At 42.8% G+C, this 23,420-nt stretch overlaps 1 protein-coding gene across 1 annotated transcript; it reads left to right on the top strand.

Annotated features, from left to right (window-relative positions):
* The first annotated feature begins 4,976 nt into the window (after positions 1-4,976).
* POPDC2 (popeye domain containing 2) lies at positions 4,977-22,665 on the top strand. The gene is made up of 3 exons (XM_049785925.1): positions 4,977-5,467; positions 8,369-8,477; positions 22,159-22,665. Exons 1-3 carry the CDS (start codon positions 4,977-4,979, stop codon positions 22,663-22,665), a joined length of 1,107 nt encoding a protein of 368 aa, XP_049641882.1.
* The last annotated feature ends 755 nt before the right edge of the window (positions 22,666-23,420 follow it).

Genomic DNA, 23,420 nt, shown 5'->3' on the forward strand with positions numbered 1-23,420 from the left:
GATCAAAGCCTGATAGCTTTTGCTAAACTCTTGCCATTCAAAATTCTTAATTTTTTAGGGTGGTGAAGGGGAAAGGGGAGGAGGTAGGGAAACGTAGCAGTGCTGGGTTTAGCCTGCTTATGTTTAGGGCTGTCCTTGGAGGTACCAGGGGACTGTGGGGCCAGGTATCTAATTTGGGTTAACCACATGCAAGGCAAGAGCTTAGCCTCTGCTACTTCTGCTCCAACTTACTGTATTTTGGGGGGCTCACAGCTGGCAGAACTCAGGCTACTCCAGGCTTTGTGTTTGGGGGTCATTCCTTGCAGTGCTGGGATGTTCTCATAGTGTCAGGTATTAAATCTGAATTTATAGCATGTTGAACTTTCTCCAGCCCCTCTCAAACTTAATTCAGGTACATTCCATATTTTTCCAGTTAGAACATCCATGTTCCTTACTTTTCTTACTCTATCTTGAAAGTTAATGAAAAAAGGAGCACATCTTTCGGCTAGACCTGCCTCTCAGGGGGGCCATAGCGATAGCATAGCTGGTAGGGCATTTGCCTTGCACACAGCCAACTCAGGACTGACTCAGATTTGATCCCTGCCATCCCATATGGTCCCCTGAGCCTTCCAGGGGTGATTTCTGAGTGCAGAGGTAGGTGTAATCCCTGAGCGCAACTAGATGTAGCCAAAAAAAAAGACAAAAGACCTTCCCTCCAGAATGTTTATACATCTCACAGTTATGATGTTAGGCTAATAGTAAAACTATAATCTCTATTGCACATGTAAATATGGGTTAAAAAAATTGCCCTGGTTTAATAACTGCTAACTGGTGATGAGAGCTTTGGTCATTAAAGTTCAAGTTCTGTATTCTTTCTTGTACCATGGTATCTAAAACAATGCATTTTCATGGTTCCATTTTTCATTCAGAACATAGTCAAGTCCTACACAAAATGCCCTGGGTTGAGTATATACATCCTGTCTTCAAATGAGAAACACTAGCTCAGTCTTTACTGATGATATCCTTTGTCAATTATTTGCATGATAGATTAGTAAGGTACTGCACCTTACTAACAAGGGTTAGTAAGATTAGGACCTTGATCTCAAAAGAGCTATATCTAGTGAGTACATATACATTGCATATATATTTGAAGTTGAATACTTAGTGTTGTAATGCATATTCTTCAATTCTCTAAAATGAGCACGTATGACTTCCCAAACATCTGCTAGGTAGGGGCTAGAGTTATAGTGCAGTGGGTGAGGTTGTCCTAGGTTCAACCTCTGGCACCCCATATGACCCCCTGAGCCCCACCAGGAGTGATCTCAGCACCGAGCCAGAGCCATCAACATTGTTAGGTGTAACTCCTCTTCCTCTCCCCCTAGCAGGAGAGTACAACCAAAGGCCATTCCCCTGAGCATCATAAACAATGATCTGAACTCTAGTCTTTTCATATAATAGCTCTGTAAACTTTGTTAACTTCTTTTAAATTTGGTTTTTGGGCCACACCCAGTGACAGTCAGGGTTCTCCTGGCTATGCACTCAGAAATCGCTGCTGGCTTGGGGGACCATATGGGACACCAGGGGATTGAATCTCGGTCTGTCCTAGATCAGCCAGGCAAACACCTTAATGCCACACCATCACTCTGGCCCCCTTTGTTAACTTCTTAACTTCTCTGAGCCTCTTTCTTTCATTATTTAAAAAAAAATCACACAGATATAAAGCCATATTCCTGACATTTTACAGTAGTATAATCTAATGGTAAATTTAAATTTAAAAAATTGTTTAAAGTTATCATGGTTTGACCTGAAATAGCAGCTTGATAACGTTAGTGTCGCCTGCTCAGAGAAACACTTATGTGGATTTACAAGGAGGCAGCTGGGCACTTGTGTCAGTGGTCTGAAGGGCCAATCCATTCAGCAGGCTTCCTGACAAAGATGAACTGCTTTGAAACTCTATCTTGGGCTGAGCCTGGCTTGTTTCTGTACCTGTGATTCTTCCTCACAGCTGGCAGGAACAGACTTTCTGGCAGCTGAAGAGTACATGACTCAGGTGGAGGGAGAAGCGGCTGCTGCATGGTGAAGTGGGTGAGCGGGTGGGGGAGACAGGTGACATCAAAGCTACATATGGAAATCCCCAAACACTACTGCTCAGGGGACACTGAGTGTCCAAATCACTGCATTGAGGGGGCTTGGAAAGATTGGGGTGCTTTTCTCTCTGAGCAGTCTCTAGTTCCTAACTAATGGACTTCCTCATTTTTTAGGAGTGATATTTCACTTGATTTTTACTGCTAATAAAACAAATTGGCTTTCTCCACTTGCTATATATTTTTATATCTCTGTGATTTTCACCACTAGAAATGTTTGTCTCTTGACTGGAGCGAGGAGGGGTCTCAAACTCAATTTACCTGGGGGCCGCAGGAGGCAAAGTCGGGGTGATCCTTGAGTGCAAAGTCAGTAGTAAGCCTTGAACATTGAGGGGTGTGACCCAAACAACTAAAACAAAACAAAACAAAAAAGATTCCTTTAGGGCAGGACCACAAAATGTTGTACGGAGGGCCGTTTGCAGCCCGCGGGCCGCGAGTTTGAGACCCCTTGGTGTTTGTCTTGTACTAAGCCACCATGGCTCTGATCTCTTAGCATCCCACATGGTTCTGTAAGCATCACCAGAAGTAATCCCTGAGCATAGAGACAGGAGTAAGCCCTGAGCATTGCCCTTGTGACTCCAAAACAAAAACAAATCCCCAAAAATGCTTTTCTCTCTCTACCTACTTAGTGAATTCAGCCTGTACATCTCAAATCAGATATTTGCTCTTACACCCTCACTCAAAGACAACTTACTTTCTGGGCTGCTGCCTTTCCTTAATGTTACTCTGTCACTGTTACAAACTATTGTTATTGTTTCTTTGAAGTATGTCTCCCTTGATAGAGTGAAAAGTCTGAGGAATCTGTAAGTGTTTAAGACAGATAAAATTTGTTGAGGGGCTGGAATGGTGGCACAGGCGGTAGGGCATTTTCTTTGCACCCGCTAACCTAGGATGGACTGTGGTTAGATCCCCTGGTGCCCCATATGGTCCCCCAAGCCAGGGGCGATTTTTGAGCACATAGCCAGGAGTAACCCCTGAGTGTCGCTGGGTGTGACCCAAAGCCAAAACCAAACAAAAATAAACAAATATTTGTTGAGGCTCTAACTTCAATACCAAGAAAGAGATAAAAAGACCTTTGAAAATTTCTACTCAGAAATATTTTCATGTTTTTAATTTCTTGCCAATTTCAGTTAGGTTATTAGCAATTTAATAAAAGCCCTTATAGGAGTTGGAGTGATAACACAACAGATAGGGCATTTGCCTTGTACGCAGCCAATCCAGGTTCAGTACCCAGTGCTTGCCAGGAGTGTTCTGTATTCAGAGCCAGAAGAAACCCAGGACTAATGCTGTGTGTGGCCCAAAAACTTTAAAAACAAAAAAGCCCTTATTTATTGAATGTTTAAGTAGCCTTGAAGTAGCTCTTTACTCCCCTTTCAGATCCTCACCCTCACATTGCAGGGCAAGTAAAAGGAAAAAAGAAATGGTAGCAAGTTAGGGAAAGAAGTATTTTAATACCACAATGCCAATGGGACTTTTCTCAGTTTACTGTCTGCATACATTGATTCTTTTCTTGGTGATTCAGAGTTGTCCTCAGGCTCATCTAGAGGTTAATTAAGCAATTAACCTGGCTAATTAAGCAATTAGTAACTAGAATAGTGATTAATAGTAATTAATCTACTAATTAGTTAATTACAATTAATTGAGAGACAGTGGTGAGTTCGATGGCCTTGAATTCAAATCCTTATTCCACTTACTGGGGGAGTTTGTTATTTCTCTGGGCCTCTTTCAGATGAGAAGAATATTTCTTTGGAAGGTTGGGATGTGATAGTTAAATAATGTTTGTGAAATGTACCAAATTTAGATTTTATTAAATGCTTAATAGGTAGATTTTGTAATGCTTTGCAAATATTCGGGGTGGGTAGGAAAATGACCAGAGCAAAGCATTACCATTGTATAAAATTTTTCTAAACTCAGTATGTTAACTGTGTCAGCTTGGAATTTTAAAAGCTGTTTTGCTTAGGAATCGCTTAATGGATCAAATAAATGTCTAGTGGTATTTGGAACATGACTTAAAAAAGGTCTTCAGGGGGGTTTCCAGTTCTCACTATTAGTATTTTTTTCTAATAATAGTCCCATATTTTCCTACCTTGAGGTATCTTCTTACTTTAGGAGAACCCCTGACCCTCCCACTAGCACTCTAGGCAGTGTTGTGGTCAATTCTGTGCTGGCTTTTTCTTTGTCTACTCCCCTTTCCTTTCACCCAGCTCTTGCCTGAGGTCTTATCTTGCCCTCTGGGAGGTATGTTAAGTGCTCTGCCAGCCTGCCTTTGAGCCTGCTCTGTTTTTTCTCACTGCCAGTACCTCTTGGATTCCAATTCCAAACATGGTATCCATCTGGGGTCACCCTTTCTTCCGGTGCCAAGGAAGGCGCATTCCAAATGGAACACAAATGTGCCGCCCCGCTGGGCTCTCCTCATTCCGTTCCAGCACTACAGAGAGCAGGATGCGGCCACTTTATCCCTCACTGTGCAAGTTTTCCGGTCTGTCTGCTTAGCTTTTCCTTGGGATCCTGTGAGGTTTTCTGCCAAGAGCCAAATTTGAAAACTGTCAGAAGAAACCTAGAGCCACGGAACCTCACCAGAGCTCCACAGGGAGGGCCGGAACCTTGCTGAGGAGAGTGGGTAGGGAAAGATTGCTCAATTCTCCAGGAAGTGTGCGATGCTCTGTCATTCATTCCCAAAGCTGCTGGGAACGTTCTTCCCAGGAAAGGCAGAGATGCAGGTGAGAAGCAGGAGGTGAGAAGGACAGCAGGGAGAATAGGTTAATCCTTTTCCTGAACTTCTTATGTGGGGACAAGATGAGGACTTGACAAAGCTTTGTTTGAGACAACCCCATATATATACTCCTCCCAAAGATGAATGCCAACAGGGGTCCCATGGGCCAGCTCTTCTGGCAGGGGCCCTTGTGCAGTGCCTGGAAGCAGGATATGGAAGGGGCTTTCTACCACCTGGCCAACTGCATCTTGCTCCTGGGTTTTATGGGGGGCAGTGGGGTGTACGGCTGTTTCTATGTCTTTGGCTTCCTGGGCACAGGATACCTGTGCTGTGTTTTGTGGGGCTTCTTAGACGCCTGTGGCCTGGACATCATCATCTGGAGCTTCCTTCTAGCCGGGGCCTGCCTGTTCCAACTGTTCTACCTGATCTATCGCCTACACAAGGACAGGCTCCCTAAGGAGTTCGATCACCTCTACAAGACTCTGTACCTGCCCCTGCAGGTACCTCTGCAGGCCTACAAAGAGATCATTCAGTGCTGCAAGGAGCAGGTCCTGACTTTAGCCACAGAGCAGACCTATGCTGTGGAGGGTGAGACGCCCATCAACCGCCTGTCCCTGCTGCTCTCAGGCCGGTAAGCTGTCCTCCCTGCCCAGCATCTCATTTCCTCATCCCCGCTTCTCTTTTCCCAGTTAGATCCCTTTCCATTTTGTGGTTCCTTCCATTGAGGGCAGGAAGTGACACTATCAAATTAACCTGCACAGATTTTTTTTTTCTTTTAAGCATAGGGTGGCTTCCTCTTTCTTAGCATTTTCCAAGAGGAAACTCAATATCTTGAGGCATCTTATTTATAGGAAGGATTGTGTATTCACTGGCTTGGGGAGGTTTGGGTGGTGGGGGAGAGTATTTCTTAAAGCCTGGATCTAGAATGACTATATGTACACAAACAGGCCTCAGGCCTTAACTGGAACTATGTCTCTATGAGCTTGGGAAAATTGGACATTTCAATAAGATTAAGTTGCTCCTTCCAGTCAACATTTGCGATATAGTCAACATTTGCTAAGCAACAAGTGTGTATAGTGGACTATTATTATAACAGAGGGATTTTCTTAGAAGCCATGGTCCCTGAGGCATCAGGGAAATAGCTCTAGTTGTATTAGACATGTCCTGTACACGACTTAAGACTCTACTAGTAGGTGAGGATGTGGCTCAACAGTAGAACAGTTTCCTTTATGCATGCTTAAAGGAAGTAGAACTTAAACTGCACTTACGTGGTAATGCACATGCATATATGTGTTCAAGGCCCCAGATTCCACACTCAGGACCCCACAGTCCCCTAACCCCACCCCTACCCCAAACACAGACAAGAGTATCCCAGGTGGTCCCCAAGCATCATGCGGATGGCCCCACAACTAACAAAAACTTGTACCATGGTGCTTTTTACTCCTAGCTATTTCTCTGTTGGAGAGTGAGCGTTGAGACTGGTACAGAAATGTCCACTTTGCTTGCAGGCATCTTGATATTGCTGTATGGCCCTGGTAGCTTTCACATGTAGTGTGAACATGTGTTAACCTGTCACTTAACCTGTGAAAGGGGGAAGCTTGCTCCCCATCACATTTTTTTAGTATACTTAGCTCAAAAACCTAAATCAAAATAAGACCATTTTGACTTTTCCTTTTCAACATACAGAGTAAACATTTTATTTGGTCACCTTCCAATATTATCCTGTCTTAACTTTGCTAATTTGGAGCCAGGGGCCTCTAATCTATGACAAGGCTCCTGCTCTAAGAATCATTGTATCCTTGACCAAATACTTGGAATTAAGGGCCAGGAAGCAAGTTGTTGGACTCTCACAGGGGAATCTCAGTCCTCATGCCTTCTACAGCATTTTTGTTTCATCTTAACAAATAGTTGAGACTCAAAAAGTACCTTGACTTTCTCAGAATCTGTTACCCTGGGGCCAGAGAGATAACACAGCAGTAGGGTGTTTGCCCTGCATGCAGCTGACCCGGGAGGAACCTGGTTCAATTTCCTGCATCCTATCTGGTCCCCCAGCTTGCCAGGGGTGATTTCTGAGTGCAGAGCCAGGAGCAACCCCTGAGCAACACTGGGTGTGACCCAAAAACCAATCATCAATCAATCAATTAATCAATGAATAAAGTTAAAAAAAAACCTGTTACCCTGTAGAGCTGTGCTTATTGTTGAAGATTTTCTCTTCAATGTGAAATCAAAGCATGAGTTCCCAGTTGCACAGCTTCATAAGAAGGCAACCATCTCAACCATCTCAGACTATATCTGCAGGGGACAGTTACCTGCTATTAGAAGAGAGAAGAGACTTAGAAGATAAAGGACTGGGGCCAGAGTGATAGCATAGCAGTGGTAGGGTGTTTGTCTTGCACGCAGCTGACCTGGAACAGACCAGGGTTCTATTCCTGAGCCTGCCAGGAACAACTTCTGAGTGCAGAGCCAGGAATAACCCTTGAGCGCCACTGGGTGTGGCCCCAAACCCCCCAAAAAAGATAAAGGACTAAGATAGACATGTAAATGGTCTCTTAGAGTCCATGGGTCAAAAGACTTGGCATCCATCCGAATATATTATAGGTCACCACATAGTATACTAGATGCAGGGAATGTGGGCAGCTATGAGCCCAACTTAACTTTTAGTATTATGGAAGAAGAGGAAATACAGATATTTATCAACAGATGGCCACATTAGACTTCCAAACTTTCTATCCATTCACATTCTTATCTCCTCCACATTATATTCACTGTTCAAAACTCCACTCAAATATCATCTTGGAAAAATTTTCAACCCTGAAGGAATACATCTCTCTCCTCTCTTCTTATTCACAATATCACATATTGGCATATTGTGACTTCCATTCAGTTATGCAAACCTTATGGGGGAGGATTAGGTCATAGCCATCTTTGTGTGTCCAGGTCTCTTGGACTTCATACATATTTATAAAGTCCCCTCAAAGGCCAGAGTTTTAAGACAGGGGAAAAGTCTTAAAACTGACCTTCATTCAGCCCCTAGTACTGGTGGAAATGACCCCTGAGCCTGGTGTAGCCCATAAGCACCAGTGGTATGACCCAAAAACCAAAAAGATACTATGGGACCACAGTGGAGAGTTGTAGACACTAGTGGAGGGTGTGGTGCTGGAATGAATTATGCAAGAAACCCTACTGTCAACAGTACTGTAAACTATGGTGCTTAAAATAAAGTAAAATAAAATTTAACAAAAATAAATAAATAAAATTTAACAAGATAACATAAAACCCTAGGGGGGAATGAAACAATAGCTTCAATCAAGTGGACAAGGCGTACCTTTGAGGGCCTTTTGATCAAGCCTCTTTGTCTGACAAAAACACCACCTTTCCTGGTGGAACTCATTTTAGAAAGAGATTGAAGCTAAACATTGGAGTTTATGGGGCCTGATTACTTTCCATTTTGTAATACAGGATTTCAATTTGGAGGAAGATTTTGGGGGGCTATTACCCTGTTCCCATGCATTCTCTTCTCTCCCTTTGCCAGGGTCCGTGTGAGCCAGGATGGGCAATTTCTACACTACATCTTTCCTTACCAATTCATGGACTCTCCTGAGTGGGAATCACTGCTGCCCTCTGAGGAGGGCATGTTCCAGGTAATAAGGAGCGCATGGCAGCAGCATCGTCTTGTTCCACTGTTTACCAGCAACAGCTCTCAACCTTTCCCTCACACCCAGTGACGCTCAGGGGTTACTAATGGATCTGCACTTAGAAATCACTCCTGGCAGGCTCAGGGGATCATATGGGATGAGGGGGATCAAACCCAGGTCGGCCACGTACAAGACAAATGCCCTACCTGATGTGCTATTTGCTCAGGCCCCAAAAGCACTCTGTTTCTGTGGAAGGAATACCTGGCTGTTGGCAGGCTGAGGTGGGCTGAATAGGGAGCTGACAACCTCTGAGAGAATGGTCATGCCACTCCCAGAATCATGACTCTTCCAGAAGCAACCTAGAGATTTCAAAATAAAAACCCAAACGTCCAAACTCTTGTAAGCCCCTCACAATTTCTGTTCAGGCCAGCCTAACTAAACTACCAGCAATGTTTTGTAGCCCTTTGTCCCATCTACCCAAAGCACATTTCCTTCATCAGGTTGAGATCATGGCATCTCACTTTCTCTGACACCTGCCAGTATTGCCTCATCAGTTCCCAACCCACAGCCCACTGTGTCTTTGTTGTTGTTGTTGTTTGTTTTCAAATCCAGGTTGGCTGCCTGCAAGGCAAGCAACTCAACCATTGTATTATCTCTGTGGCTCCAATCCCCTATTTCTCATTTTGTTCTTGTTGGGAGCCACACCTAGCTTTGTGCTGGGGGGACTGTGTAGAGCTGGTAAGTGGACCCAGGCCTCTTACTTGCCAGGTAATGAGTGTTCTACCTCTCTAGGCTTAACCCACTGTACTGATGATCTGGTTTCCTTTCTTTCTAGCACAGTGAAATCTGAGGTAGAAACCAGGGCTTCTCCTTTTCTCTATTCTCAGGAGCCAAAGGTCAGTGCCTTAACACAATAGGTATTTTATCCAAGTTGGCCAAGCTTGGTGTCCTGGAGGTTTCTCTGAGGTGGTCACACACATTCACTCGATAATGAGGCCTGACCTCTCCTTGTCAATAAGACTTTGATTACTTTCACTGTGGTTTTTACTGAATGGCTAGCACTACATATCATATTACTTTATTGTCATATTTATTATTATTGTTATTTTCACAACATCCTCTAGTTATGTACTTACCCCCATTTAACAGATAAGAAAATTGAGTTTTGAGGCTGGAACAATAGTATAATGGTTTGGATGCTTGCCTGGCATGTAGCTGACCCATATTTAATCCCCAGCACACTATAAAGTCTCTTTAGTCCCATCAGAAGTGATCAATATACACAGAACGAGGAGTAAGCCTTGTGCATCACTTGATATGGCCAAAATTCTCAAAAAATAATAAAATAAAAAGAATCTAAGGATCATTTGATTTAATTTAAATGAATTTAAATTTAAATTAAGTAACTAAAATAATTTTTTTAAAAAGACAAGCCATATCCCCAATATCTTTATCTATGTCAAACCCAAGTTCCCTAAACCAATTACTATTTCTCTCACTTTAAAGATTATGTTTTGTTTTGTTGTTTTCCCACCGAGTGCTCAGAGGATACTCCTGGCTCTGTGCTCAGAAATCACTCCTGGCAGGCTTGGTGACCCATATGGGATGCTGGGGATCGAACCCAGGTTAGCAACGTGCAAGGCAAGCGTGCTATTCACTGTGCTATTGTTATGGCCCTTCTCTCATTTTAAATAAAAAGTGGGAGTTAAATTAAAAAAAACCAGCAGTTTCCTAAAGGTTACGGAAGTCACACACACACACACATACACACACACACACACACACACACACACACACACACACACACACACACACACTCACATTATAGAGACTGCCCTGTCCAAACAGTTTCCCATGGTATGGTTCCATGTTCTTCCGCTACTTCTCTCAGAGAGTCCCTTAGGAGCTGAACTCAGAATAGACACTGCCTGGGCTTATCTGCCCACCTGTGAGAACAGAGCCTGAGAGATGATCCTGGCTCCATTGACAATGGCAATCAACCATAAGGCCCCCTCCCAGCATGTACCTCCTAGGACAATACCCAACTCCTACCCCCTCACACACACTCTGTCTCCTTCTTTAAGAATACCCAGGACTGTGAGACAGCCAGAAAGGCTGAGTCAGGGGCTGAGCCAGTGGCACCAGGCTCTGTTTCAGACACTGATACCAAGGAGCAGGTGGTGGGTAAGCCACTGTCCTCCCCTGAGTTATGCTTGACAGGCAGGGCTGTAACCCTAGATGGCCTCTGGGTCTGGAATGTGGGCACCCACATAGTTGCCCACTTATATTTTTAGTGTCTACCTCCTCAGGAGCAATGAGATCCACAGGCTGCTATTGGTTGTGTAAATTCCCATTTCCTCTTTGCAAAGGTCAAATGTTTTCCTGAGTTACGGTTCATCCTGTCCTTGTCTTTCGCAATTGCAGAGACTGTTGACTGCCTGCATTGTAATTCTTGAACTGAAAAAAAAAAGATTCAAGATTTCATTAGACTTCTCAACAGTTTTGTTAAATGAGTTTGTTGACTGCTTAACACTGTTGCCCTCTTATTAGTCTTTAAGAACATAGCACAAAGGGCTGGAGAGATAGCATGGAAGTAGGGTAATTGCCTTCCATGCTGAAGGACGGTGGTTCGAATCCTGGCATCCCTTATGGTCCCCGAGCCTGCCAAGAGCAATTTATGAGCATAGAGCTAGGAGTAACCTCTGAGTGCTGCCGGGTGTGACCCAAAAACAAAAAACAAAAAATACAACAACAACAAAAAAAGAACATAGCACAAAAGGGGTCACAGAGAAATCACCATTATATTTCTTTAGTTCACATCATGTTTTACTAGAGCCAAGGCCTCATCTGTCATGTGATTTAATATATATTTTAATAATTAATTTCTTTATTTAAGCTCCATGGTTACAAATATGTTCATAATTGGGTTTCAGCCATAAAATGCACACCCCTCATCACCAGTACAACATTCCTGCCATCATTATCCCACCATTTTTCTCTCCCCCATCCCCTGCCTATCTTCGAGACAGGCATTATATTTCTCTATTGTTGTCATGGTAGCTGTTAGTGTAGTTATTTCTCTGATTGCGCTTACCACTCCTTATGATAAGCTTTTTATCATGGGTAGGTCCTTCTAGCTGTCATTTCTATTGTCTCTGGGTATTATTATTATTATTATACTGTTTTTTAGTTTTCTTAAGTTCCATATATGAGTGAGGCTATTCTGTGTTTATCTCTCTTCCTCTGGCTTGTTTCACTCAGCATAATAGTTTCCATATCCATCCATGTATAAGCAAATTTTATGACTTCATTTTTTCTAACAGTTGCATAGTATATCATAATATAGATCTACCACAGTTTCTTTAGCCACTCATCTGTTGTTGGGCATCTGGGTTGTTTCCAGATTCTGGCTATTGTAAATAGCATTACTATGAACATAGGAGTGCAGAGGGCATTATTATAGTGTTTTGTGGTCCTAGTATACTCTATTTTCACTCTATAAGATGCACCTGGCTTTAAGACGTATATAGATTTTAATGCTCTCTACCTCTGTACTCAGGTTTGGCTCTAGGCAGCATTTGCTCCATAAGATGCACTTTGGGGGGGTGCATTTTATGTTACAAAAAAATATGGTATATCCCTAGGAACAGTATTGCTGGATCATATGGTAGCTCAATGTCCAGTTTTTTAAGGGATACCCATATTTTCCAAAAAGGCTGGACTAGATGGCATTCCCACCAGAGCAGTGAGTAAGAGTTCCTTTCTCTTCACATCTATATTGTTTGTTCTTTGTGTTTTTTTTTAAAAGCAGTTTATTTATTAATTGATTGATTTATTGGTTTTGGGGCCACAGCTGGCGATGCTCAAGGGATACTCCTGCCTCTGTGCTCAGAAATTGCTCCTGGAAAGTTCGGGGGACCGTATGAGATGCCAAGAATCGAACCTGTCCATCCTGGGTTGGCCGAATGCAAGGCAAATGCCTTACCACTGTGTTATTTCTCCAGCCCCTGTTCTTGTTCTTTGTGATGTGTGCCAGTCTCTGTGACATAAAATGCTATCTTATTGTTGTTTTAATTTGCATCTTCCTGATAATTAGTGACATGGAGCATTTTATCATGTGCCTTGTAGCCATTTGTATTTCTTGTCCATTTCTATTCCCATTAGATGTTTTTCCTATTAAGTTCTGTCAGTACCTTGTATATCTTAGACATAAGCCCCCCATTTTTAAAAAAAATTTATTTTGGGCCACACACTATGATGCTCAGGGGTTACTCTTGGCTATGCGCTCAGAAATTGCTCCTGGCTTGGGGGACCATATGGAATGCCGGGGGGTCAAATCCAGGTCCATCCTGGGTCAGCCACGTTCAAGGCAAGCAACCTACCATTGCGCCACGGCTCCGGCCCCTATATATAAGCCCCTTATCTAATGGGTGTTGTGCAAATAGTTTCTCCCATTCCATGGGTGACCTTTTTTTTTAGCCTAGTCACTGTTTCCTTTGAAGTGCAGAAGTTCTCAGTTTAATGTAATATCATTTATTTATCTCTAGTTCCACTTGTTTGCACAATGGTGTTTTCTCCTTGAAGATGCCTTTAGTTTCAATGTCATGGAGTGTTTTTCTTCTACAGACCTATAGACATTTTTTTAGTAGACCTTATATTTTCAGGCCTGATATCAAGGTCTTTAATCCATTTTGATTTGACCTTTGAACATTGGTGTTAGAGGCTCAAGTTTGCTTTTTCGCATGTGGCTGACCAATTGTCCCAACACCACTTATTGATGAGGCTTTCCTTGTTCCATTTTGTGTTTCTTGCTCCTTTATCAAAGATTAATTGATTGTATATCTGAGGACCATTCTATGAATATTCAAATCTGTTCCAATAATCTCAGGGTATAATAACTTTATTCCAGTATTATGGTGTTTTTTTATTTTTTTTAAATTTTAAATTTTTAATTATGAGAACAAAGATGCAAAGAAAGAGGACAAGGTAAAGTTACAGTGGAAGGACAATCACCCATAAACAGAATTCTCAGAAGTCCCCATGCTGATATCTTAACTTTGAACTTTCGGCCAGAGAACATTAAGAAAAATAAAACAGAACCCATGTACAATTATTTTGTCCCTCAAGTCCCCAGATTGTAATACTTAATATTTCTTAGCAGCACATCAAGCAATCTAAAGCCATAAAATTTATGTAACTCCTTAAACATTAAAGACATAGTATTTTTTTACATTTCCATGCACATGCGTATTAGTTTAAGTTAATCTCAAAAGTGGGCTTTTCTTTTTAAGGATAAGAGTCAAAGGAGCACAGTAAAAACTGTATTAGAGTGGCAATAATCGTTTGCATAGGCCCACCAAAATATGAGGGACATGTAAAGGAAAAGTCTTGGCCTAAATACAAGGAGACCCTACCCCTGAAGTCTCCTGGCATAAGACCAAGTCTAGGCTCCAGGCAAACTAGTTTGCCCAATCCAAGTCATTGTCTGTAGTGCCAACACACTTTTATTTTTTATACAGTCTCTGTTGTTGGTATCATGTTTCTGTATTAAAGATCCTGGAATCTGTATATCCTACATTGAAGTCAGGATGTGGAGTGTCCTCTAGTTTCACCTCACAATTAAAGGGCAATGCAGAAAGCTCTGTCCAGTATGCAGGTTGTTGATGTTCTTAAGTCTTCTCAGTGTTAAGGGAAGTCTCTTTTGAGTAGATAGATGTCAGAGCAGCGGTAGGGTCTTCCCTGGTACAGGATTGCTTCCAGGTATTGTTATAAAAAAAAACCTTGGATGTTTCATAGATAGCTTCCCTGGTTCAGGGGTGAATGGAGAATGCCCATTCTTCTGAGGCCTGTGCCAGGTCATTATGTCAATGTTCAGGGTGTAAGGTCCCATTGCACTACAAGATTTGTGTGTTCCAATCTCTATTATATAAGAACTTATTTGTGTGTATAGCATTTTCCTATTTTAATGTGCCTATGCAAAAAAGGAACAATGCCATGTGGCGTTATAGGCCCATATGGGGGCTGCAAGAACAAGTCCAAAACTCCTCATGACATGGTTAAGCATTAAACTGAGGGACTCTTTCACCGAATATTTCTTATTAAACAGCTCACAGAGAGAAGAAAAGATAAAAAGTGGGCAAAATCTTCACTGTATAAGAGAATATTTAGTAAGAGTTAGCTGTCAAAGAAAATAGATATAAAATATTCATAGCCATAAGTGTCCATTTTATGTCTTTTGAAATAGTTGGGGGTTGTTAAATCCAGTGCACCACGTTGGTGTGTGATTAGGACTGTGCAATACTGAAGTTAAAAAGGGTAAATGGGGGGGTACTGATGGTTGGGGGTGATAGACTTAAAAAATAAAAATGAGCTTAACAGGGGTGTGTGAAAGAGCAGAATACCAGATGGACATTCTACATACACAAAACATAACTTAAGGATAGGATATATTATTAATATATTAATATATATTGTGCCAGGAAGGCCTGGAGGCCAGGGCGCAGGAGAGGGAACAACTGAGGGCCTACCAAGGCTCCCAGCATGCCCAAGCTAGGGAGAAAGCCTTCGACATTGGGGTCTCCCCAGACCCCATGCAGGCTAGAGCTAGTCTCCAGCTCAAGAAAGGATTCGGTAGAGAACCAGAAGCCAGGCTCTACCCGCCTTCCTCTCTGTACCCTCCCCAACTCTTCACTGGGGGAAGGGCAGGGAAAGCTTGGGATCCCTTCCAGGAGGGTTCACCCGACACCCACCTTTTCTGGCCGCCTGGGCTAGGTCCCAGGGAAGACCTGGAGGCCGGGGGTGGGCAGGAGAGGGGATGGTTGAGAGCCTACCAAGGCTCCCAGCATGCCCAAGCTAGGGAGGAAGTCTTCGACATTGGGGTCTCCCCAAACCCCATCCATGCCGGCTAGAGCTAGCCTTCAGCTCAAGAAAGGTATTTTGCTGTTTTAATGATTGTTTCTCTGTAGTACAATTTAAAGTTGGGGAAAGTGATGCCTACATCTTTTCCCTCAGGGTTGCTTTAGCTACTCTTGGGTGTTTTTTGTTTCTAATTTAATACATTCAACTTAAGAGAATTAAAGAAGCATATTGTCAAATTCTTCAGGTTTCCTGAAGACCTCTGGGGTAGGGTTATATACAGGGAATAAGAAAGAGACTATAGTTGTTAAACAATCAGAAAAATGGACTAATTTATATTGGTTTTATTTATTAGACTTGCATTTTATACCATATAATTTTTTAAATTCTTTTTCTTTTTTTGTTTGTTTTGTTTTGTTTTTGGGCCACACCTGGTAGCACTCAGGGGTTACTCCTGGCTCTGTGCTCAGAAATCACTCCTGGCAGCCTCGGGGGACCATATGGGATGCCAGGGATTGAACTCGGGTTCATCCAAGGTAGGCATCATACAAGGCAAACACCCTACTGCCATATTATCACTTTGCCCCTCTATACCAGATACTTATTTTAATTTAAATTTTTTATTTTTTATTTTTTATTTTCTTATTTTTTTGGGATGGTTTTTGGATCACACCCGGCAGTGCTCAGGGGTTATTCCTGGCTCCAGGCTCAGAAATTGCTCCTGGCAGGCACGGGGGACCATATGGGACGCCGGGATACGAACCAATGACCTTCTTCATGAAAGGCAAATGCCTTACCTCCATGCTATCTCTCCGGCCCAAATTTTTTATTTTTAATTATGAGAACAATGATGCAAAGAAAGAGGACAAGGTAAAGTTACAATGAAAGGACAATCACCCATAAACAGAGTTCTCAAAAGAAATCCCCTTGCTGACGCCTAATTTTTGAACTTATAGTCAAAGAACATTAAAAAATAAAACAGAACCCATGTACACTTACTTTGTCCACAAGTCCCCAGATTGTAGTACATTATAACATTTCTTAGCAGTATAAAACAATCTAAAGCCATGAAATTTATGTGACTCCCTAAACATTGAAGGCATAGTATTTTTTTTACATTTTCATGCGCATGATATTAGTGTAAGTTAACATCAAAGTTTAAGTGGGTTTTTTTTAAGGCTTAGAGTCAATGGAGCACAGTAAAAACGGTGTTAGAGTGGCAAATATTGTTTGCATAGGCCCACCAAAATATGAGGCACATGGAAAGGAAAAGCCTTGGCCTAAATACAAGGAGACCCTACCCCTGAAGTTTCCTGGCATAAGACAAACTCTAGGCTCCAGGCAAACTAGTTTGCCCAATCCAAGTCATTGTCTGCAGAGCCAATACGGTTTTATTTTTCATGCAATCTCTATTGTTGGCATCAGGTTTCTGTATTAAAGATCCTGGAATCTGCATATCCTACATTAAAGTCAGGCTGGTGTGGAGCATCCTCTAGTTTCACCTCACAATTAAAGGGCAATGCAGAAAGCTCTGTCCAGTAAGCAGTTCGTTGTTGTTGTTAAGTCTTCTCAGTGTTAAGGGAAGTCTCTTTTGAGTAGGTCGATGTCAGAGCAACTGTAGGGTCTTCCCTGGCAGAGGATTGCTTCCAGGTGATGTTATAGACAACCTTGGATGTTTTGTAGATGGCTTCCCTAGGTCAGGGGTGAATGGAGAATGCCCATTCTTCTGAGGCCTGTGCCAGGTCATTATGTCAATGTTCAGGGTGTAAGTTCCCATTAGACTACAAGATTTGTGTGTTCCCATCTCTATTAGATAAGAACTTATTTGTATGTATAGTATTTTCCCATTTTCCCATTTTAATGTGCCTCTGCAAACAAGAAATAAAGCCACGTGGCATTATTAGTGCATATGGGGGCATAAGAACACATCCAGCAATACCCGTGATTTGGTTCAAACATAAGAATTAAACTGAGGGACTCTTTCAATAAATTCCCTATTGAACAGTTCACAAAGAGAAGAAAAGATAAAAAATGGGAAAAATTGTCACTGTATAAGAAAATATTCAGCAAGAGCTATAGCTGTCAAAGAAAACACATACAATGTTGAAAAGACACATGTGTCCATTTTATGCCTTTAAAAATAGTTTGGGGGTGTTAACTCCAGTGCACCACTTTGGTCTGTGACTTAGAACTCTGCAGTACTGAAGTTAAAAAAGGGTGAATGTGGAGTAATGATGGTAGGGGGTGAATTAAAGAGAAAAATGAGCTTTTGTAGGGTTGTGAGAAAGGGCAGAGTACAAAATGCAAACACAAAAACATAATTCAAGGATAGAGAGTACTATTAATGTATCTTGTTTGGAACATATAGACTGATAAGAAATTACCAGTGACTGATTTAGTGCAACTGAGCAACTCTCAGCACCCACAAGTTAAGTAACCTTCAAGCTCCTCTAAGGGACCCACCTTGCTGGCTTGCCCAGGAATGTAGCCCATGGGAAGCCCTGGAGATCCAGTGCAAGGTGGGAGAGGGGTGCTGGGGTTACCCAAGTCCCGCACCCCCCCCCAGGCCTGGTTAAGAAGGCCTTTGGCATGGCGGAGGCCTGCCGAATCCCATGCTGGAAGAGACTCCCAGCTCCCAGGAAGGAAGGAGATCCTTCAAGAGCTGGGAGGCTGGAAGTTCAAAGCCCCCACCCAAACCCTCCCTAAGGAGCTGAGTGGGGAATGGGGGAAAGCCTAGGGTAACTTTCAAGCTCCTCCAAGGGACCCACCTCACTGGCTTGCCCAGGCATGTGGCCCAGGAGAAGCCCTGGAGATCTGGAGCAAGGCGGTAAAGGGGTCCCCTATACCAGATACTTTTATAGTTGCTTGGAGCATATTGTTTCTATCACCATGTAACTTATGCTGCATATTTCAAAAACATGATATGCCAGATATAATGAGTAGTAAAACTATGTAAAATATTAAAAAGAAGACTGTTAATAAAAAAAGGTAGTATGAGGGAGTTACAGTTGTAAATTTATTTAATTTGGAGAGACCTTCTAAGTGGTGGTCAGGAGGTCTGGGGACCCCACTGGAGATACTGGGCCAACTGGATTGGTGGATCAATGTTTGCATTCATTCCATAAATTGGGATACTACTTGGGCTTTCTGGTGCAGGGATAGATGGTGCTAGGACCTCCAAGGCTCAAGGAATCATAAGGTGCAAGGAATTGAATCTGAGCCAGGCTTAAGTAATATATGCATGTTAGGATGTCCTACATCCTAACTCTAGAATTATAAAATTTAGTATGGTCAGAAAAATCTTTCAAGTCTTTAAGAAAAGACTCGAAGGTGCTGAGATCCAGTGGAGGGATGACCTAGCATATTTGAAAAATGGAAAAAAGACTAAGGCCCACTCAATAGAGTAAGACAGAGAATAACTGTAGTGACAATCAGAAATAACCACGAGCCAGATTATGTGGGCCAAAGCATCTCTTTTTGTTTGTTTGTTTTTATTTTTGGGTCACACCCGGCAGCGCTGATGGGTTACTCCTGGCTCTGCACTCAGAAATTGCACCTAGCAAGCTTGAAGGACCATATGGGATGCCGGGATTTGAACCACCTTCAGTCCTGGGCTGGCCGCGGGCAAGGCAGACACCGTACTACTGTGGTATCTCTTTTATATGCTTTTACAGAGCATCTCTTTTATCTAGATAAGCCAGAAAAATTTCTGGATGCATTGGATGTGGTATATGAGAGAAAGAGGAGTAAGGATGATTCTAAGGCTTTTGACCTGAGCAAAGACCTTCCAGGTGTTTAACCTTCTTTGCCCTTCCTCTTTTTTCTCTGAAACTTCTAAAAAGTAGAGTATCGTAGAGGTTCAGTTCTTTTTTTTTTTTTTTTTTTTTTGGTTTTTGGGTCACACCCGGCGGTGCTCAGGGGTTACTCCTGACTGTTTGGTCAGAAATAGCTCCTGGCAGGCACGGGGGACCATATGGGACAGTGGGATTCGAACCAACTACCGTTGGTCCTGGATCAGCTGCTTGCACGGCAAATGCCGCTGTGCTATCTCTCCAGGCCCCAGTTCTTTTCTTTTCTTTTTCTTTTTTTTTTGTAAAAAATTGCTTTTAGGGTTGCCCCGGCAGTGCTCAAGGGTCACTGCTAACTTTCTCAGGGGGTGATATGCTATACTAGGCATCAAATCTGGGTTAGCCATATGCAAAGCAAGTACCCTGCCATTGTACATCACTCTGGCCCCAGTGTTCAGTTTTTAAATCTGTTCCATTCTCTGTAAACTCACACTATGATCTTGTGCAATGCAAACGCTTTAAATATCACTAATGAGCTTGCCAACTCCTACACTGGTCTCAAGCTCAGACCTCATTCCTTAATTCCAGTGTCAAGTGTTCAACTACCTGCATGGCTCCCCATTTAGATGTCTAAAGATGATGCAAATCTCATATATTCCAAACTGTACTTCCTCTTTTCCCCTGGATCAATGTAGCCTCGATGATATTCATTAGCAGCTCAGTCTTTCTTTTCTTTTACCTTCCTTCCTTCCTTCCTTCCTTCCTTCCTTCCTTCCTTCCTTCCTTCCTTCCTTCCTTCCTTCCTGCCTTGCTTCCTTCCTTGCTTGCTTCCTTCCGTCCTTCCTTCCTTTTTTTTTTTTTTTTTTTGAGTTTGGACCACTCAATGGCATTCAGGGCCTATTCCTTGTCCTATGCTCAGTAGTGATCCTGGTGATACTGGAAACTGGAACTGGAGTCAGCCAAAACAAGTGCCTTAACAACTGTACTCTCTCTCTCTCTCTCTTTCTCTCTCTCTCTCTCTCTCTCTCTCTCTCTCTCTCTCTCTCCTGCTTTATTTCTTTACTGTCCTGAGCAAGTTTTCACTTTAGTCTTAGTTCTTCATTGCTCTTTTCTTGGGCTATATCCAGCAGTGCTGAGGGTTTACTCCTGGGTCTGCATTTAGGAATCACTCCCCGTGGTGCTTGGGTATCAAATCTGTGTCAGGCTGCATACAAGGTAAGCGCCTTACCAGCTGTACTATCTCTCTGGCGCCCAACTCTTCATTGTTCTAAGAATAAATTCTCTACCCTTTCTGCATGCTGAGCATAGCTTATTAAACCTGTGAGCAAGGTTTGCCATTGCAGCATATTACATAGTATATGCTTGGAATTTCCTAAATGATGAGAACAGGGTACCTTCAGTTTAGAATTGGAAGCTGGGAGAAGACATATTATCTTTGAAGTCCTCTTCTTTAGTGTCCTTCCTTTGGTCATAAGATTTGTTTAGTTACTTTGTAGTGGCCAAGCCAAGAGCATGTCTAGGAGCCTGAATTTTAGGCTAATACTTAATATACTGTGCACTTAATATAGTGTGGCGGTCATTCTAAGCTCTTCTTTTGGCACTTGGGAGACAGTACATGGGTAAGTCTCTTGTCTTGCATGCAGCTGATGCCTGGCATGAATTTGGCCTTCAGAGCACTGCCAAGAGTGATCTGTAGAGATCAGGAATATCTTGGGTGCCCCCCCCAAAGAAACAAAAGTTCTTCACTCTTTTACTTTGTCATAAATAAACATTTTTAATGCCAGTCTGAGGAGGCAATGGCCCAGTGAATGAAAGGAGGATGTGGGGCTTTTAGTGAGGACATCTACCATCTACCAGAGCTCACAGTACTAGTCATTCACTGGGCTTTTTCCAGAAGACTTGGAGAGTCCTCCACATGTTCATCAACAGAAGTCCAGCCCTTAGCCAGGCTCCATGTTAAGCCTGGACACCTTTATAAGTTGTTTTGTCCTTATCTTTAGAAGGCCACACCCAAGACTTACTCCTGGTTCTGGAAGCCAAGACTTTCTCCTGATTTTGTGCTCAGAGAACCATATACAGTGGCTAGGATGGAACTGATGGACACATGAAAGACAAGCTCTTTAAAGCACCTCATTCAAGCTTTTTAAAACACATTTTTAAAAATTACTTTAACACTGTGCTTTGCAAAGTTATTCATAATAGAGTCGTCCCCCCCCCCCCGGCATTCAACACCAATCCAATACCAATTCTATCACCATTATAATATTCCCTCCACCACTATCCCCAGATTCTCAATTACCTCTAAGCCTACCAGCCCCATTATCAGGCACAAAATAATTCACTATATATTGCAGTAACAGAATATTTATGCAAATTGTTATATTTTAGAAGAGGCCATTAAATCATTTGTAGGTTTATTAAGCTGGTTGTTGCTGGTTGAGCATTCTGTGCTGTTTTTATTTGGAGCTTAGTTGGCTTCTAAGCTATTTTCACCTCTAATTTGATGTGTTCTTACTGGAGTGTCAGAATTGAAAATAAATCTTGAAGTGCCTCATGGCCACTATGTTGACACACATTCTAGGAAATCCAGTACCTGTGAGCTGGGTTAATGACACAGTAGTAACTATGAGGTCTGAGTATGGCTATCAGGGCTTCTGAAAGTCTGAAGGGGTAGGGAGAAGTTGCCAGTCCTAACTCTGAGTAAACTCCAGGGTCTTCAGCCCCCAAACCAGTATAAATGGAAGTTTTGTCCATGAAGTGTCTCTGCAGAGATTAGCGATGAAGCAGTGAATTTGGGCCATTGGTATGGTGGTGACTGTGGGATGTGGGTACAGCTGTCTGAGCTTTCACAGGTCTGAAACAGCCTGCTCTCCCCTCCCAAAGGCATCCCAGAGTTTTCATCCAAAAGCCAGTGTACCCATGAATTTTAAAGTAGCTTGTCTTGCATCTCTTCTGAGACTAGTGTGAGTCTATGTAGCTGGCAGATGGTGACTGTCTGATACAACTTTTGAAGTCTAACTCTTCACTTTCTTTTGATCCCTCAGGTCACTCTGACTGCCGAGACTGAATGTAGCTATGTGTCCTGGCCCCGAAAAAGTCTCTCTGTTCTTCTGAGGAAAGACCGATATATCTCCCAACTCTTTTCAGCCCTGTTGGGCTATGATATCTCAGAGAAACTCTACGCTGTCAATGATAAGCTCTTTGCTAAGTTTGCGCTGCGCTTTGACATCCGTCTCCCCAGCCTCTATCGTGTCCTGGGTCCCTCTGCCCTAGATGCAGGGCATGAGTCAGAGAAGGAAGATGAGGAACTTAAGGAATCAACTGGGTCTCCACCTCCAGCAGTGCTTACATTAATCCAGGAAAACACCACAAGCTTGCCCCCTTCAGCTACCACCCGCTCTCCCATACCTCCTCCCCCAATGAGAATCCCCAAGTCAGACAGTGGTGTTTTGAGTGATGACTCTACAAGTTTGGTTCTGGAAGATTTTGCGGAGGCGTCGGAATCAGAGTCATTCATGGATTACCGAAGTGATGGGGAGTACATGAGGTGAAAGGAACAGGCAAAGGACACCGCCGCCCCCACAGGATCCCATGTAAGTACTGCTCAGAAGGCAGCTGCCACACTTCTGCAACAACTCTCCTTTTCTGAGCTTGTATGGGCAAAATCCACTTCAAGGAGCTTCCGTTAAAGGGCCGACAAGAAAGTGAAGTTACTGTAGCTTGCTACTCACTCTGGGTGTAAGAAAGGCACAAATGGATTTGCCAATGACTTTTGGAAAGTGGGCCCATGGACATTTTGAGTAAGCAGGTGGTTTGTCAAATTTTTGGCAAGGTTATATATTAATAGCAAGCTCGCAGCTAGAACTTAAGGGGGATTTTTTTTTTTTGCTTTGTTTTAGGGGAATATCCAGCTGTATTCAGAGCTTATTCCTGGTTCTATACTATGAGATCACTCCCAGTGGTGATCAGGAGACAATATGTGGTTCCAGGTATTAAACTGAAGCCTGAGATTCTCAAAACAAGCACCTTAACCCCTGTGATATATATATATATATATATATATATATATATATATATTATATATATATTGGTTTTTGATGTTTGGGCCACACCTGGCAGTGCTCAGGGGTTACTCCTAGCTCTGCACTCAGAAATTGCTCCTGGCAGGCTTGGGAGACCATATGAGATGCTGGGGATCGAACCCAGGTCTGTCCCAGGTCGGCCGCATGCAAGGCAAAGGCTTACCGCTGTGCTATCACTCTCCGTCCCCACCCCCATGATATCTTATTAGCTGCCAGTTTGCTGT

The sequence above is a fragment of the Suncus etruscus genome, chromosome 13 (assembly GCF_024139225.1).
Source record: "Suncus etruscus isolate mSunEtr1 chromosome 13, mSunEtr1.pri.cur, whole genome shotgun sequence".
In the NCBI taxonomy this organism is placed as follows: domain Eukaryota; kingdom Metazoa; phylum Chordata; class Mammalia; order Eulipotyphla; family Soricidae; genus Suncus; species Suncus etruscus.

Bases quoted from the DNA above. Each gene is read 5' to 3' on its own strand.
- POPDC2 (XM_049785925.1), top strand. From the start codon at position 4,977: ATGAATGCCAACAGGGGTCCCATGGGCCAGCTCTTCTGGCAGGGGCCC. The intron at 5,468-8,368 runs GTAAGCTGTCCT...TCCCTTTGCCAG, and splicing joins TCCCTGCTGCTCTCAGGCCG to GGTCCGTGTGAGCCAGGATG. The intron at 8,478-22,158 runs GTAATAAGGAGC...TTGATCCCTCAG, and splicing joins CTGAGGAGGGCATGTTCCAG to GTCACTCTGACTGCCGAGAC.